The sequence below is a fragment of the Triplophysa dalaica genome, chromosome 1 (assembly GCF_015846415.1).
Source record: "Triplophysa dalaica isolate WHDGS20190420 chromosome 1, ASM1584641v1, whole genome shotgun sequence".
Lineage (NCBI taxonomy): Eukaryota > Metazoa > Chordata > Actinopteri > Cypriniformes > Nemacheilidae > Triplophysa > Triplophysa dalaica.
In genome coordinates, this window is record NC_079542.1 from 25,580,721 (window position 1) to 25,596,058 (window position 15,338).

At 37.4% G+C, this 15,338-nt stretch overlaps 1 protein-coding gene across 4 annotated transcripts in view; it reads left to right on the forward strand.

The window, feature by feature from the left end:
• Window positions 1-15,338, forward strand: part of nlgn2a (neuroligin 2a) — a 179,357-nt gene that overhangs the window by 161,129 nt on the left and 2,890 nt on the right. For all 4 annotated transcript variants that reach the window (XM_056747239.1, XM_056747222.1, XM_056747248.1 and 1 more), the window contains 4 exons: window positions 8,418-8,603; window positions 12,660-12,925; window positions 13,215-13,374; window positions 14,315-14,681. In XM_056747239.1, the coding sequence (XP_056603217.1) occupies window positions 8,418-8,603; window positions 12,660-12,925; window positions 13,215-13,374; window positions 14,315-14,681 (979 nt within the window). The remainder of the gene's footprint in view (window positions 1-8,417; window positions 8,604-12,659; window positions 12,926-13,214; window positions 13,375-14,314; window positions 14,682-15,338) is intronic.

The following is a 15,338-nucleotide window of genomic DNA, read 5'->3' on the forward strand; positions in this document are numbered from 1 at the left end:
AACAGGAACAACATGAAGCAAAAGAGCAAGAAGGCATGTGTTTTTGTACTATTTCAACGACTAATTTAGTTTTGCCAAATTATACAAGAATAGATTTACAAATTTAGCATTTGACCACTGGCATACAGTTGGTTTGACTGTGAACGTTCGATAGTTGTGAATTTAGGGACCGTATCCAAAGTTACATACACATTAATTTTCTAACTTCAATAGCATTTTCAGGGAATGACTTAAAGTCACAAAACCAGCTGTACAATGTGAGATGTGAATCTCATCTATAATGCACACCAATTCCATTTCGATTGTCCATGATAACATGGTATTTTTGAGTCATCACATTTAGAGAATCATTTTTTTGTTATTTCATCTTAGCTTTCTTGAGTAAAGTATGTTTATCATGTTTTTATTTTTGTTAATCACTTATTTGATAAGTAAAAAGCTGCACTAAAAATTTGATCTAGTCTAATAATCTAGTCTAAATCTAAGAATGGCCCAGAAGCCCAGAATGTAGGCTACTAATCGAACTTCATAAACAAAATTAAAGGTAGCTAAAACAGGCATATGTGTTCCACTTTCCTTACATTATAATCATTAATATTTCTGCATTTGCTGATGCTCCAACACTGACTGGATCGTTTTAGCAGCTGAAAGAAGACTCTATGAGCATTTGTTTGATTTGGCTGGTCTGTGTCTGGGCTTAAAATGTGTTGCCTGTACAAAATCCATTTAATTTTCTCCTTTAAGTTTTTTGGATTCTAATAGTTAAATTAAATTGTAGTAAACAAATTAAAATTAAGAGACTCTTACACAACTATTACAATAGATATTCAGTGCTGCCCACAAAGTCAACACTATTTATTTAAAGACAGGTGGGTGTAAACCTCTGAAAATGGTTTTGGTGTAAAAATATATATATATATAATTTAATTTTGGTGTAAATATAATTTACACCAAAACCATCTTCAGAGGTTTACAGCCACCTGACTTTAAATGAATCGTGTTGACTTTTTGGGCAGAACTGAATGTTTCTATCTATTGTTATAGTTGTTTTATGGGTCTCTTGATTGTCCTCAATGTAAAAAGAGGAATCTCAACATCCTACAGTTACTGATGGACATGAGTAAAATATCCAGAAATGCTGAAAAAGCTAAGATTGTGGAGGACCTGGGTGATTGTTTTAAAGATCAGTGGACAGTCTAATTACTCATGACAAACAAGTAACCCTTAAACAACTATGACTAAACATAAAAACTGTCATTGATTGTTTAGGTAACATCATACAGAATTAAGAATCAGGGGAATGTAAACTTTTGCCCTGGGATACTTTTAGAAATCCTGTTACTATTCTTTAGTTGAACTGTATGTTTACATTTCTTTAGTGAAATAACTTGCTCAAGGTGGACTTAATTAAAGATGAACCTTAATTTAAAAAAAACAGCTTCAATAGCTGAAACAATTTGGAAAAACAATTCTCAGATTCTGCAAGGGGTATGTAAACTTTTTAACACAACTGTATATATCTACAAAAAAATATTGATGTAGTCTCAGCACATAATAAATAAGTAAACTTAATTTGACCAATTTAAATGGTTTAACATTTAAAAGAAGAGTTGGATTTACTTAATAATTTGTTTTAATAAAATTACTTAAACAACATAATTAAAATCTAAACAACCCAAATAAATAGATTTTATTCCCAAATTTTTTACATTAATTTAACTATTTTTTTGTAGATTTTAATCATTTCCTATGATAAAATCTACTAAAGCACAAAAAAAAATTTTTTCAGTGGGTTTCAGAGACCCATGTGTTACTTAAGGTAAAGGGTTAATTACATGTGAATCAAAATGTGAATTACATTTTATACTTAAATATTTTACTGTCAGTTTTAGTTTTTTAGTCTTTTAGTTTTAATTCAGAGTGTGTTTATTTATTTATTTATAAATTTATTATTAATAACAAATTTTAACTATTATGACAAGCACCCCTAACAAAGGTTGGCAAAGGACCCCCAGACGTCTAGGATCGGCTCTGGTTGGAGGCTGCTTTGTTTACATTCACATATTACCCAGAACTAGGACTGTGAACCTGAAAAGTCCATTATTTAAGTCTGTGATAAATTAACATGTTGTCCTGTAAAACAGAAATGTTTCTGAAAAATAATGTCAGTGTTGATGGATGCTCTTGATGCTGCCATAAGGTCCTTCTATTGGCAGATTTTTCTGTTAAGAGAATTGAGTTGTGCTTGAGATATGCTTATCACATGATGAAAGATAACATAAGAGAAAGTCAAACAAGATTTTAAAATAGCTGAAAATAAGTGGAAGAGAATAAGAGAGAGGCGGGCTGGATCTTTTCTATCTAACTTCCATTATCGGCAGCTTTTAATGTGGGACATCAGCAAGCTGGCAGGCAAGTAAGATTTAAAGAGAGATTGCAGAGGCTGTGCACACAAATTCATACACACACCACCCACTCATCTTATCCAACTGCTTAATAGTCAGGATTGCAGTACTATGCACCAAGTTTAAAAAATCTTACAGCCAAATGATTTAAAAAGTGACATTTGTTTGCTAAATATAAATGGAGTTCCTAATGAATGTTTGAAAGGATCATTTGCAAGTACTCCTACCCATCACAATGATTAAACTGTGAATTTTCCCAAGGTTCTCCCATAACCGTCAACTCATTCACCATTACCATCAAAAACATAAATGTATGAAATCCATTATTGTCCATGATTAGCCAAGAATTTGTTCATGTATTAACTGTAAGTAATTCTAGCTGGCCAGGCCTTAGGAGTTTGAATCTTCGCACATATTAATCCACGTTCAAATCAGTTTATGATGATGGGACAGGCTGTGTTTACATTTACATTTATACATTTAGCAGATGCTTTTATCCAAAGCGCCCTACAATTGAGGTAAATAATAGAACCAATAAGAAAATGTGTTTTCATTGGCTGTGTAAGGCTATTTGAATGCAGCATAGTAATTATGAAACAAGATTAGATGCTAGCTGCAAATCTTCAGCGATTTGTCCCAACACCGCTATTTTGGCTAAACACTGTGATACATATTCACTATTTTACAGCTACTAATAATTATAAAACTGATTATGTTTTTTAAAAAAATTAAGAATTATGCATGACAAGGGATGATGAATGTGCCAATCTCACTCTCTTTCCGTCTCTTTCTCTCTCTCAAACACACAGACACATTGATTGGATATTGAAGATATAAAGCCTTTTTAATCCTGATGTAATCAGTATCATCAGCATATTTAATGATCGTATCATAATTTTCTCATTATAATCAGAGGCTGATTTAATATTTGGGTGAAAAAGAGATATTCGCATTAGTACTTCTAATTAAAAATTTAAATATTAAATTGATGGAAAAATGTTGAATTTTTAATTTTCATAAAGCAGAGGTTGAAATAAAATCTGTTTTATAAAGCATGATGTAAGATTCATCATTTTAAAACGCAATATTTGTCCGGGTGTGTGTATATGTCTATAAAATGGAAGAAAGACTAGAGGATTTCCATACACACATACGAATAGATCTATAGAGCACGTACGCTCCTTCTGGAGGCCCTCTCACAGCTTTAACTATTGATGAGTATCTAGAGCACACACTACTGTGTGCCGTCGCAAGGGACTCACGCCTCCATAGGGCCTTGCACCTCGACGGTTAATGGGTCAGATGAGCCGCTCCTTTAAGAAACGACATCAGTTTTTCTTGGTTTAAATGAACACAGAACAGAATCGAGGTATATAACATAAGAATAGAAGATATTTTCTAACCGACAACTGAATGGACAAAATAGACGTTGTTTTGATGCATGTGCGTCTGATGACACTGTCCCGTTTCTCCCACTGTGCGCGCACATATATCACAACCGTAAGTGCATGGAGTGCACTTTTTACATTTCTGGTCAGAAAACAAGATGAGTAAAAGCCATTGCACATTGAGTCCGAAATTTGCATCGGAAATTTCTGCACGTTAAAGAACGACCTTACATTGTGTCAATCACATTTACAAACTGCCTCCGATATTTTCGTCTGTCATAAAAATATTCGGACTGGGTTGGATTTTCAATGTTTTTCACAATTCAACATTATATGATATTATATTATATTCAACATTGCCAACCATTAAAGTTTTTTTTGTTACTATTGACTCACTGCACTTCTTACTAAATCACTATTAAACCTTGCACATCAAATTCGCATAGGGCCTGGCTCCCCTCTTTGTAAACAAAAGCTTCATGCCATACTATTATTACTATATTATTGTTATTATTTTTCTGTTTTTAGTACTAAGGACTGCAAATTTTAATTCAACTAATTAATTTAATTAATATAATTGAGAACCCCATATCTGGTGTACTAGGATTGAGCAATATTTGAGCAAAGCAATTTTTCTCTGGGCACACAAAGAATAAGAGAGAAGGCAGAGACGTATGAAGTCTGACAAGAATTGTCTTGAGTCTCTTCGTAGCAGCTTTAGAAGGTTGCCAAGCAACAGTGATCTGTGGCTGCCATTACTGGCCATTACTGCCACAAAGAAATCAGAACATTTAAGTATACAAGTTCAGTCATAATAAATAAAGTGAAATGACACAGGGAATAAGTATTGAACAAATGAAGGCAACAAGGTGCAAAATGGCATAGAAAGCCAGGAGATCACCTGAAATTTCTGTGCTCGATACACTCCCCTAAGGTTCGTATAGGTTTCAGAAAGTTTTTTCCGAACATGAAAAAACATAATGTAACAACTTTTCTTAGTCCCGGCAAGGCAAAAGAAATAGCCTGCCCACACGTCAACCGACGATAGGAAGACCTATTTATCTATGTTTATTAAGTTATTGTTCCAAGGGGATGTAGATATACAGTAAAGTGTAGATTGTAGAGTGTAAATTTATTTGTTTGTGTTTGTCTGTATGAAATAGAAACAAGAAGTGTGCATAGTCGTCAGTTTTTTGGTTGCACTGGTGCATTGCACAGTTCCCTACACACAGTGGGCAAACACAAAACTCAAGATCACTCCCAGGAACCAAACTATACAAACTCTGCATCACTCTTTTCTCCTCCTCTCTCTGAACTTCAGTGTGCAGAGTAACATTAAAGAAGAACACAAAAACAAAATCTTTCTATGTTGTAAAACTCCCATATATAATGTAATTTCTGCACCTTACCTCTGTGCCTTAAGAGTCTAAATATTTACCCGAACCTTCTCTATCTGTATAGAACAGTATATATCCTGATCACATTATGTCTGTAAGGTCTAGTGTATTGCTGTTATTCTCCATAGAAATCTTCTCTCTCTCTCATATTGTTAGATAAGCGCGGTAAAATATTACCTTTGAAATATGAAACAGTGGGGTGTATAATCTGTATTTATGAGCCATTTGTGTTTATAGATGATCATTTATAAATGGCAGTTGCAAAATATTATGAAAGTTTTGTGAGTCCTGGGATTTTGTGTGTATTTTCATTTATATAATGCAAACATATATTTTATGCTCATATTTAAAATTAAATCTATGGTACTGTTTATATATTAGTATTTGCTGTACTGCCTTAGTAAAACATTTAATAAAAAATGTTGTAGGCACATTCCTGATTTAAGATGCTTGTGATGTATATTTTTTATGATTTTAGGGTTGAAATATGACCCAGTAAAAAAAATGCATTCGCAGTCTATCATTTTGACTTTCAGCCAGCCTAATGTTATTTAGATCCTCCCATCTTTCCACAAATCAGACGACTATAATCCTCATTCGTAGACCCATTTTCTTGGCCCTCTTTGTTTGGTAATTATCGAGGCAGACAGCTTGTTATCAGACAGATTTATTTGAGTTTTCGCTACATTCAGCACAAACTTCCACTATCTGCGCGATCGAATTGAATTGTACTTTATTATATAATTTGCATTGTTTTATTATGCTGCAAGGTAAGAAGGCATAAGAATGAATGAGCAAAGTAAGAAAGAGTCAACTGACTATTTGAGCGTTTGTTGGCCTGAGCGGCGTATAAGACGAGGAAATGTTCAGAGCTGTGTGAGGAAACACAGCGTGGGATCAAAGGAAGTCTTGCAGTCAGTGAAGCATGTTTCAGCCCAGACGCTCTCAGGGAGGTGGTCACACGGGGTCAGTCTGTCGCATTGCTGCTCAAAATGTGACATTAATGCAAAAAAGTTCAGATGAGTTCTAGAAAGACAAGCTCATGATGTTAAGCGATGGTATTTATAGTTCAACCCCCATCTGTTATACACAAAGAAATGAATTGTTGGTAATTGTTAATAATAAATTATCCTCAATTCCACCCACAGAGTTCTATGATCTCCAAAGAAATTGAATTTTTATTTATTATTTCATTTAATAAGTCACAAAATTTACCCAATACACCCCTTCTGTTTTCAAGCAAAGACATACAAATGATGAAAAAAGAGTCTGTCTGACTGAAGAAGAAGAGGTGTGGATACGGGCACAAGGGGCATTGTAAGACGAGCCCAAGAGAGGCGCAGGGCACCAGCATGAGCTGAAGTACATTCATTCGAGACAAAAATGGGGAATAATACACACATACTGTATACACACATCACTCTAACAACCACATCTGTTCCTGAACTGTGCAACCCTGCCAGATTGTGTTTAATTAAGAGTTGTTTTTATCTGCAGTGCTTTGTGTGTATGTTTAAATGAATCATGCCTTCACTCTGTTATAAAGCTTTGATACCACACACAGACTGTGGCTGCCTCACTGGCATTTAGAGCACCTGTGGAAGTATGTGTGTGTGCGACTCATGTGTGTTTCATCATGCAGTGCCGAGCTACAAATGCCCGCTGTCACCCCTATTTCACCCCCCATTAACCTAGGCAGGAGGGCCAGTAGAATGAATGAGGGCACAGCAAATGAGAGTAAATAGAAGACGGAGGGAGGTAGGGAGGGAGAAATAAAAGAACAAAACATAAAATGACATAGTAGAAGAAAAAGATCTTTATTCGTTATTTTGGATCCAATCCTGGTGACATTGCAATAGAATAATTATACAAATTTGCACACACATTTCTGTATCTTCGTCCAGTAAACAGTTTCTACAGCAGTCTCGTGTATGTAGCTTATCCTCTCCATCTGTGTGTATGGTAGGGTGACTACAAGTGCCATTTATCCCGGATGAGTCCTGGCCAGGTTTTTATGAGGTCGCATTTGTCCGCCACATACGTCATCGAGGTTTATTATTTCAGGTTTTATTTCAGGAATGCAACCATTTCACTTCAAGGTAAGAATGAAACTGCAATGATTGTCTTCAGAGAACAAAACGACTTACAACCCATCTGTGAATACTTGACAGAAACATAGAAAAGAAAAAAACATAAAATCATTAAAAAAAAACTCTTTATCTCAACAAGTAGTGGTCTATCTTTAAATGAAACTAGTAACTTTGTATTAGCACCTATTGTATTATTGCTCCTGTGTGACATTGCTCATTGTTGCCTAAACTATATGTAAGTCGCTTTGGATAAAAGCGTCTGCTAAATGACTAAATGTTAATGTAAATAAATCTTAATTCTATTATGTTTTTAACTCAAATAAGACAACCATGAATGACATGTGCGCCCAACAAATGAGACCTCTGGAGGACACAGCCTTCGAATTGATACGCAGCTATAATTATCCTGGCCAGGAAGTGTCTGGGAAAAATGGCACTATGTTCACACTGGCATGGTCACCGATGTATGGGTTTGTGACTGCACTCAAAAAATGTATTTGTTGAAGCAGCGTCAAGTGGTTCCACCCAACAATTTGTTTTGGTTACAGGAGCATCCATTACACAGAATCAGCAACAACACACAGAGACCATCAAACAATAGGATATTTTAATGTCCATTGAGGAGTAAACTTTCACCAAATTCCTTTTGAATGTGGACTGCATGCTAAAACAGTCCTAGTGTATTGGGGTTAAAAATAGCGAAAACTTTCATCGTTCATTATCATTTTTTGATGTTATAGTGTAAATGTTATAGTGTAAATTCTTCTATTTTTACAAAGCCAAACTAAATTGAACAAAATTATTTACAGTAATGAGTTTAGTTATTATTGCTGTAGAGAATTGCTGTATCAAGCAATTCTCTTTAACCTCACAGTTTTATTGCATGATTTAATGCTTATCCTGCTAAACAGTTCCGGTCACTTAATGGAGCCCAATTAATGGATCATTGCACTAAAAGATGTGGGGTTTGAATGAAGTGGACGTTGCTTTGGCTAAAGGCATCTGTCAAACATAATGTAATCATTGCCAAATTCCATAGTGACACATTGTAATACAGTCTTCATTAGCAAATCTATCTGCAGTATTTCTTACCCAGTTTTGTTTTTTTTCTTCCATTTCTCTTCTTTTCCACTGCAGGTTTCCTCAGCACAGGAGATCAGTCTGCTAAAGGTAACTATGGCCTGTTGGATCAAATCCAGGCCCTGCGCTGGCTAAATGAGAATATTGGACACTTTGGTGGCGACCCTGAGCGGATCACTATCTTTGGCTCTGGTGCTGGAGCATCTTGTGTCAACCTGCTAATCCTGTCACACCACTCTGAGGGTAAGTGAGATATGTGTGTGCAGGTTTGGCTTTACCTACTTTAGGTTTAAACATACTATAATAAAGTTCAAACAATAGGAAGAAATGAGACAGAGTCAGAGTGGCTGGGAATCTGAGAATCTTTTATTGAAAATAAAATATAAAGGCGCCACTGCGCATTCACTCGTAAATAACTCAGAATCAAAGTTTGGTATCAGCTTTCAGTCTCTCCTCCTGCAGACAACAACGTCTTGTCGACTTCCCAGCCGGTCTCTCTCTGGCTTTTAACCGTCTCCTCACAAATCACTGGAATGCTAACAATGTGCACTTGACCTACTTACACACCGTTCTTCTCCTGCCTTGCATTCTCGGTGCAGACCTCGCTAAACCACGCTCCCCTTGCCACATATACATTCTAAAGCAACATTAGAGAACATTTGTTTATGGTTCCCCCATGTGGTGTATAAGTGCAATTGTCTGTTATCAGTGTGGTAAATACTGTCGCTGTATAAACTTCCCCGTGGGCAGGGCAATACACGTGAATTTGTTGACTAAGCAGAAGCCGCTGTTACATCATGTCACTTCATAAACTGTGCATGTATTAAAGCACTCTTTTGGCTCCAACTTTGTATACCACTGGGCTAGACTAAAAGCTCAAATTGGATTCTGAGGTAGCAGCTGGTTGTTACCTCTTCCCTCATACAGCTAAAATGCTAACGTTAGCTACATAGCATATTTGCATTTGTTAGCTGTTGGATAACTTCAACCAGACTACGAGTGAAATGTGACATATGCCCTAAAGCAGGTGATGGGGGGGTTGTGAACCTACCCGCATAACAAAGTAACAAGTTTGATTTCAGCTGATAGAGGGCTGCTTAGGCAGCAGCGGCAGTAAAATTTGTCCAGGTAAGAGTTGTCCTACCACTAAAATAATTTTAGAGAGATTCATAGATTTAGGTCGAAAAACTCTCTAGTGTTGCTTTAATTATTTTTCACTTGTGAAAATGTTTGAGATTTGGAGTTTGGTTTAGGGTTAGGCTATAATTATCATTACTTTTATATGAAAACATGTCTAAGTAGTGTCCTCACTAATACATTAAAATTAACCGGTATTTGTATATTTGTGTGTGTATGTGTTTTATTATTGTAACAGACTGTGTCTGTCTTAACAGTGTATGTGTAATTACCTCACAAAGTGTTGTCCGAGTCGTCTTAACTTTGCTTTCTGCATTCCCTGCCAAAAAAGTCCACCTTCACCCCCACCATATTCATCATCATTGTCATCCTCGCCTAACATCAGCCCTGCAGCCCTCAGCTGTCAGTCATGCAAGGTAAGCCATGACAACCACTACCCCTGAAGACACCAATTATGTCATCTCAAGTCAGTTCCCTGTATGAAAATCCATCCTAACAACAACAGTAAAAGCAGATATGGGTAAGAAAATAAGGTTGCTGGTTTGTTACTACATTTCACAGTTACATTTAGTCATTCAGCAGACGCTTTCATCCAAAGCGACTTACAAAGAGTTTAAAGAGCAATAAGCGATATGTCATACAGTTCCAATAATACAATAGGTGCCACTACAAAGTTGCTGGTTTCAACAAAAGCTAGACCACTACCTGTTGAGAGAAATTTTGGGAGTTTTTTTTTTTTATGTTGTGAGAGATGTGGTTGACCGGACCAAGTTAGGAAGAAAGAGCTGGAAAGCGATGTACTGCCGTTATGGGAAGGCAGTACAAGACACCGCTGGTTTGCTGAACGCGGGGATCTTTATGGGTTGTAGGAGAGTGTGAAAGTAAGCCGGTGCAGATCCAGTGATAGTCCTGTAGGCAAGCATTAGTGACTTGAATCTGATACAGGCTTCAACCGTTAGCCAGTGGTAAGAGATAAAAAGGGGTGTCACATGATCCATTTTGGGCTGTTGGGCTCCTGCTGTGTTCTGAACCAGCTGGAGTGGTTTGACAGCCTTTGCAGGAAGACCAGCAAGGAGAGCATTGCAGTAGTCCAACCTTGAGATAACCAGAGCCTGGACAAGAAATTGTGCCACATGCTCAGTGAGATAGGGTCTAACCTTTCTTATGTTGAATCAGGCATATTGGCATGACCGCGTTGTCTTTGCAATGTGATCTTTGAAGGACAGCTGTTCATCAAATACAATTCCAATGTTCCTGGGTGTTTTGAAAAGGAGTGATTGTGGTATTCCCAAGCTGAATGGTGAGATCATGTTGCACCGTGGGGTGTGCCGGAAACACATGTAGTTCTGTCTTTGCCGGGTTCAGCTGGAGGTGATGCTCTTTCATCCAAGCTGAGATGTCCTCTAGGCAGGCTGTAATGCAAGCTACTACAGTGGTATTGTCTGGGTGAAACGAGATGTAGATCTGGGTGTCGTCTGCATAACAGTGATATGAGAAGCCATGTAGATGGAAAAAAGCAGTGGTCCAAGCACCGACCCCTGAGGGACCGCAGTGATCATTTGTTGAGCAGTGGACAGCGAGACACCCTGAAAGATCTGCCGGAGAGGTAGAATTTGAACCGGTGGAGAGGAGAGCATGAGATTCCTAGAGATGAAAGGGTTGCTAGCAGTATCTGGGGATTGACAGTGTCAAACGCTGCAGATAGGTCTAGCAGAATCAGGACCAAGGATTTAGATTCCGCCTTGGGTAGTATCAGTGCTTCTGTGACCGACAGCAGTGCAGTCTCAATGGAGTGGTTTGTTTTGAAGCCAAACTGCTTGTCATCCAGTAGTTTGTTCTGGGATAGGTAGGATGACATCTGGTAAAAGCTGCCCTTTCAAGTGATTTTGCAATAAATGGGAGGAGAGACAGGTTTGTAACTGTCTGTAGTAGAGGGGTCCAATGTGGGTTTCTTGGTAGGAGCATGACCTGAACCTGTTTGAATGTGGATGGAAAAGTGCCGGTGGGCAGGGAGGTGTTGACGATGTGTGTGAGTGCAGGTGTAAGTGTGCTGGATATGGCCTGAAGTAGATGGGAGGGGATTTGGTCAAGTGGACAGATGGTGAGGTGGCTGGAGAGAAGTCTAGGGACTTCAGTGTCAGTCAGTGGGGTGAAAGAGGACAGTTCAATGTTTGAAGTGAGGCTGGTGTACCAAGGTCTGGGGTGCTGAGAATTGTTTGCTGATGAATGATGTTTTCTCAGTGAAAAATACAACGGAGTCCTCCGCGGTCAACGATGAAGTGGGTGGGGGAGGAGGGGGGCAAAAAAGAGAGGTAAATGTCTTAAAAAAGCTGCTGAGTGTTAGGTGCAGAGAAAGAGGAGAGTAGTGACTGGTAGTCCCCTAGGTCAGCAGGATTCTTGGTCTTGTGCCATTTCCTCTTAGCAACCCTGAGTGTACTCAGGGTACACTCCGTGTTGTTCACGGAGGATGTCAAATAGCCAGGGACAGGAGGGGGTGGCACGAGCTAGTCTTGAGGACAAAAGACAAAGGTTATCTAGACAGGATGTAAGTGTTGAGCAAAAGGTGTCGGTGGCAGTGTCAGCATCTAGAGATGCAAAGTTGGAGGGAAGATAGGATGTCACTTTAGCAGAGAGGGTGCTGGGGGAGAGAGAGCGAATGTTCCGCCTAAAATAAACGGGTGGTGTGTGGGTGTAGTGCTTATAGGAAGGAGCATGTTGAAAGTGATGAAGAAGTGGTCAGAAATGTGAAGGGGTGTGACTTCAATGTTATCTGTGGTGCAGTTACGGGTGCATGACTTACTAAAGAAGTAAGGTAAAGTATCATTGATGAGATGCAAAAAAAAGAGAAAAATACTAATAATAAAGTCTGATATTCTTCTCTTATTTGTTTTCATATTAATGCTTTTTGCTTGTTGGATCTGACATTCATTGCTTTTATTAATTCCATCCTTCTAACATCATAACTATTTTATAATATTAATTAATAACTATGTCTGTTATCTGGATGGGCTGCAAGTATGTTGAACAAATTACATAACCTACCATTAAAACAACTGCACCTCTCATCCTACCCCAACTGTGTAATACAGATACTGTACGCGATATGTATTTCTTTTATATGCACTGTTGTTAACAGCCTGCTGTTGCTCTCTTTCACCCCAGGGCTGTTTCAGAGAGCCATTGCTCAGAGTGGATCAGCCATCTCTAGCTGGTCCATCAATTACCAGCCCTTGAAATACACCAAGATTCTGGCACGTAAAGTGGGATGTACATATGGGGAGACCCCAGACCTGGTGGACTGTCTCCGCCGAAAAAACTTTAGAGAGCTGGTGGATCAAGACATCCAACCAGCCCGCTATCATATTGCATTTGGACCTGTTGTGGATGGAGATGTTGTGCCAGATGACCCTGAGATCTTGATGCAGCAGGTGATAATGAAATTACAATGAATTAAATTAGCCATCTAGTCTGTCAAGGAATTTTGTCATGGTAAATCTTAAGAATTAGGGTTAAACAAGTCCAGTTAACCATCCTTTTTTGTAGTTTTTCATCTCAGATTTTAGGATTTTGCATATATTTGCTTTAAAAAAATGCATGTAAATGACATCGTTAGGAAGTAATAATCTTATATGAAAGATATAGTCTATTCCAAACTGTTCATTACATTTTTGGGGTCCAAATATACAGCATTAAATAACTTCATACTTTTACCACTAGGGGGAGTTCTTGAACTACGACCTTTTGATTGGTGTTAATCAAGGTGAGGGACTAAAGTTTGTGGATGATGGGGGCACTGAGAGTGAGGAGGGAATTTCAGCGGCAGCCTTTGACTACACCATCTCCAACTTTGTAGACAACCTCTATGGATACCCTGAAGGTGAGGTCTGCAATCTTAAGAAAGTGCTTTAACATATCACCTACCTATCAATATTATGTAAACACACATGTTTTTATATACAGTATGATATAATGACCTTATGTCCTTTATATTACATTTTAATAATTTCCCACTGCTTTTTCAAGCTTTTTCGAAGTTAGACTTGGATTTGTGTGTCTGGACAATACACATGTTACTCAATACAATGTCACATCTGTTAATATATCCAGCTTTGATGCAAGTCTGGTGATTAGGTGCTATTTTTATCCACCAGAGGGCGATAAAAGACAAGTTATCGACTGTTGTCAGTGTCTTGCGCTTACATTTTGATTATGTGCCTACCTTTTTATACCCTATGTACTCTTATATCTTTTATCTTATTTAAACAACCACCTCATTATCACCTGATGACCTTATATTTTACTGGATATCATTTTGTAGTATTAACGTATTATTAACCTAAATATTATTACAGTAAATCACTTTTTAAGTAGTAAGTTATTTACTTTCTTCTTTAGAACACACACAAATTCAGTAACTTCAAGTTATCCATAAAGAGTTATCCATATAACTTCAAATTCACGACTTGTGTATATACTGTACAGACAAATGACAGCATATTTATATAAAGTTTTTAGCAAATTAAGTGCAAATGTAAATGTGGTTATGATGTGTTATGTGACGTCGGTTAATTATAGTTCTGATTTTAGTTTTTATTGTTGGACCCCTTTAAATCCTATTGTACAGTATGTAAAAAATGCTAATATATGTTTATGGATACAAATTTCCACAGTGTATGCTAGAGATTTTTCAGAATTTTATTTTACTTATTGCCAAAACCTTACTCAAAATTGAGTAACCTGATTTAATTACCCTTTTACTCTTTCTCTGTTCCCTCCATATACTCATATCTTTTTCTACACTCTTAATTAATTTCTAGGTAAAGACATTTTGAGAGAGACTATTAAGTTCATGTACACAGACTGGGCAGACCGAGACAACGGCGATATGCGGCGGAAGACTCTTCTCGCACTATTCACTGATCATCAATGGGTGGCGCCAGCCATCGCTACTGCCAAGCTTCATGCTGAGTACCAGTCTCCCGTCTACTTCTATACATTCTACCACCACTGCCAAACAGAGACAAGACCCGAATGGGCTGATGCGGCACACGGGGATGAGATTCCGTATGTGTTTGGGGTGCCCATGATCGGTGCTACAGATCTTTTCCCTTGCAACTTTTCCAAAAATGATGTCATGCTTAGTGCTGTAGTCATGACATACTGGACCAACTTTGCTAAGACCGGGTGAGTGTGCATATATAGTATTATTATAAACAATTTATATGTACAGGGGCGGACTTAGTGATTTGGGGGCCAAAGCGATTTCAATCATTATTTTTTTGTTTAATGAAAACCGGGGACATTTTCTAGTTAAATGGTCAAAATATAATTGAAACTCATTTGTTATAATCAATCAATTAAAACCAGGGGACAAAACATTTTTGTCTTTTTTTTATGCACATAATTATTAATGAGTTTTTGTACCATTGCAATTCATTAAAAAATGGTTTTGATAAAGTTAGCCAAACCTCTATAGAAAAGTAGTCCAATGAGAAATACTGACCATTGCAAATAATCAAAGTAATAGTTGCATGTATTAACACAAAAATTCCAAAACACTTAAAAAATGTAACAAATATGAAAACAATGAAATTGCTTGGATAAATACTTTTATTTGTTTATATCGCTGCGCACTTTCACCAACTTATGTGTGGGAATCACTAGATCAGTAGTGGTAATTCTGTGCAGTGACGATGGAACTTAATGGTAAAGTTAAACATTTTGTGCAAAACAATCCAGCTCCCTGGCCTGACCCTGTTATATAACACATACAAACAGTTTTACTTTAATAAAACATAATTTAACATGTGTAGTTAGTACTTTAAATCCGATAACTTTAAC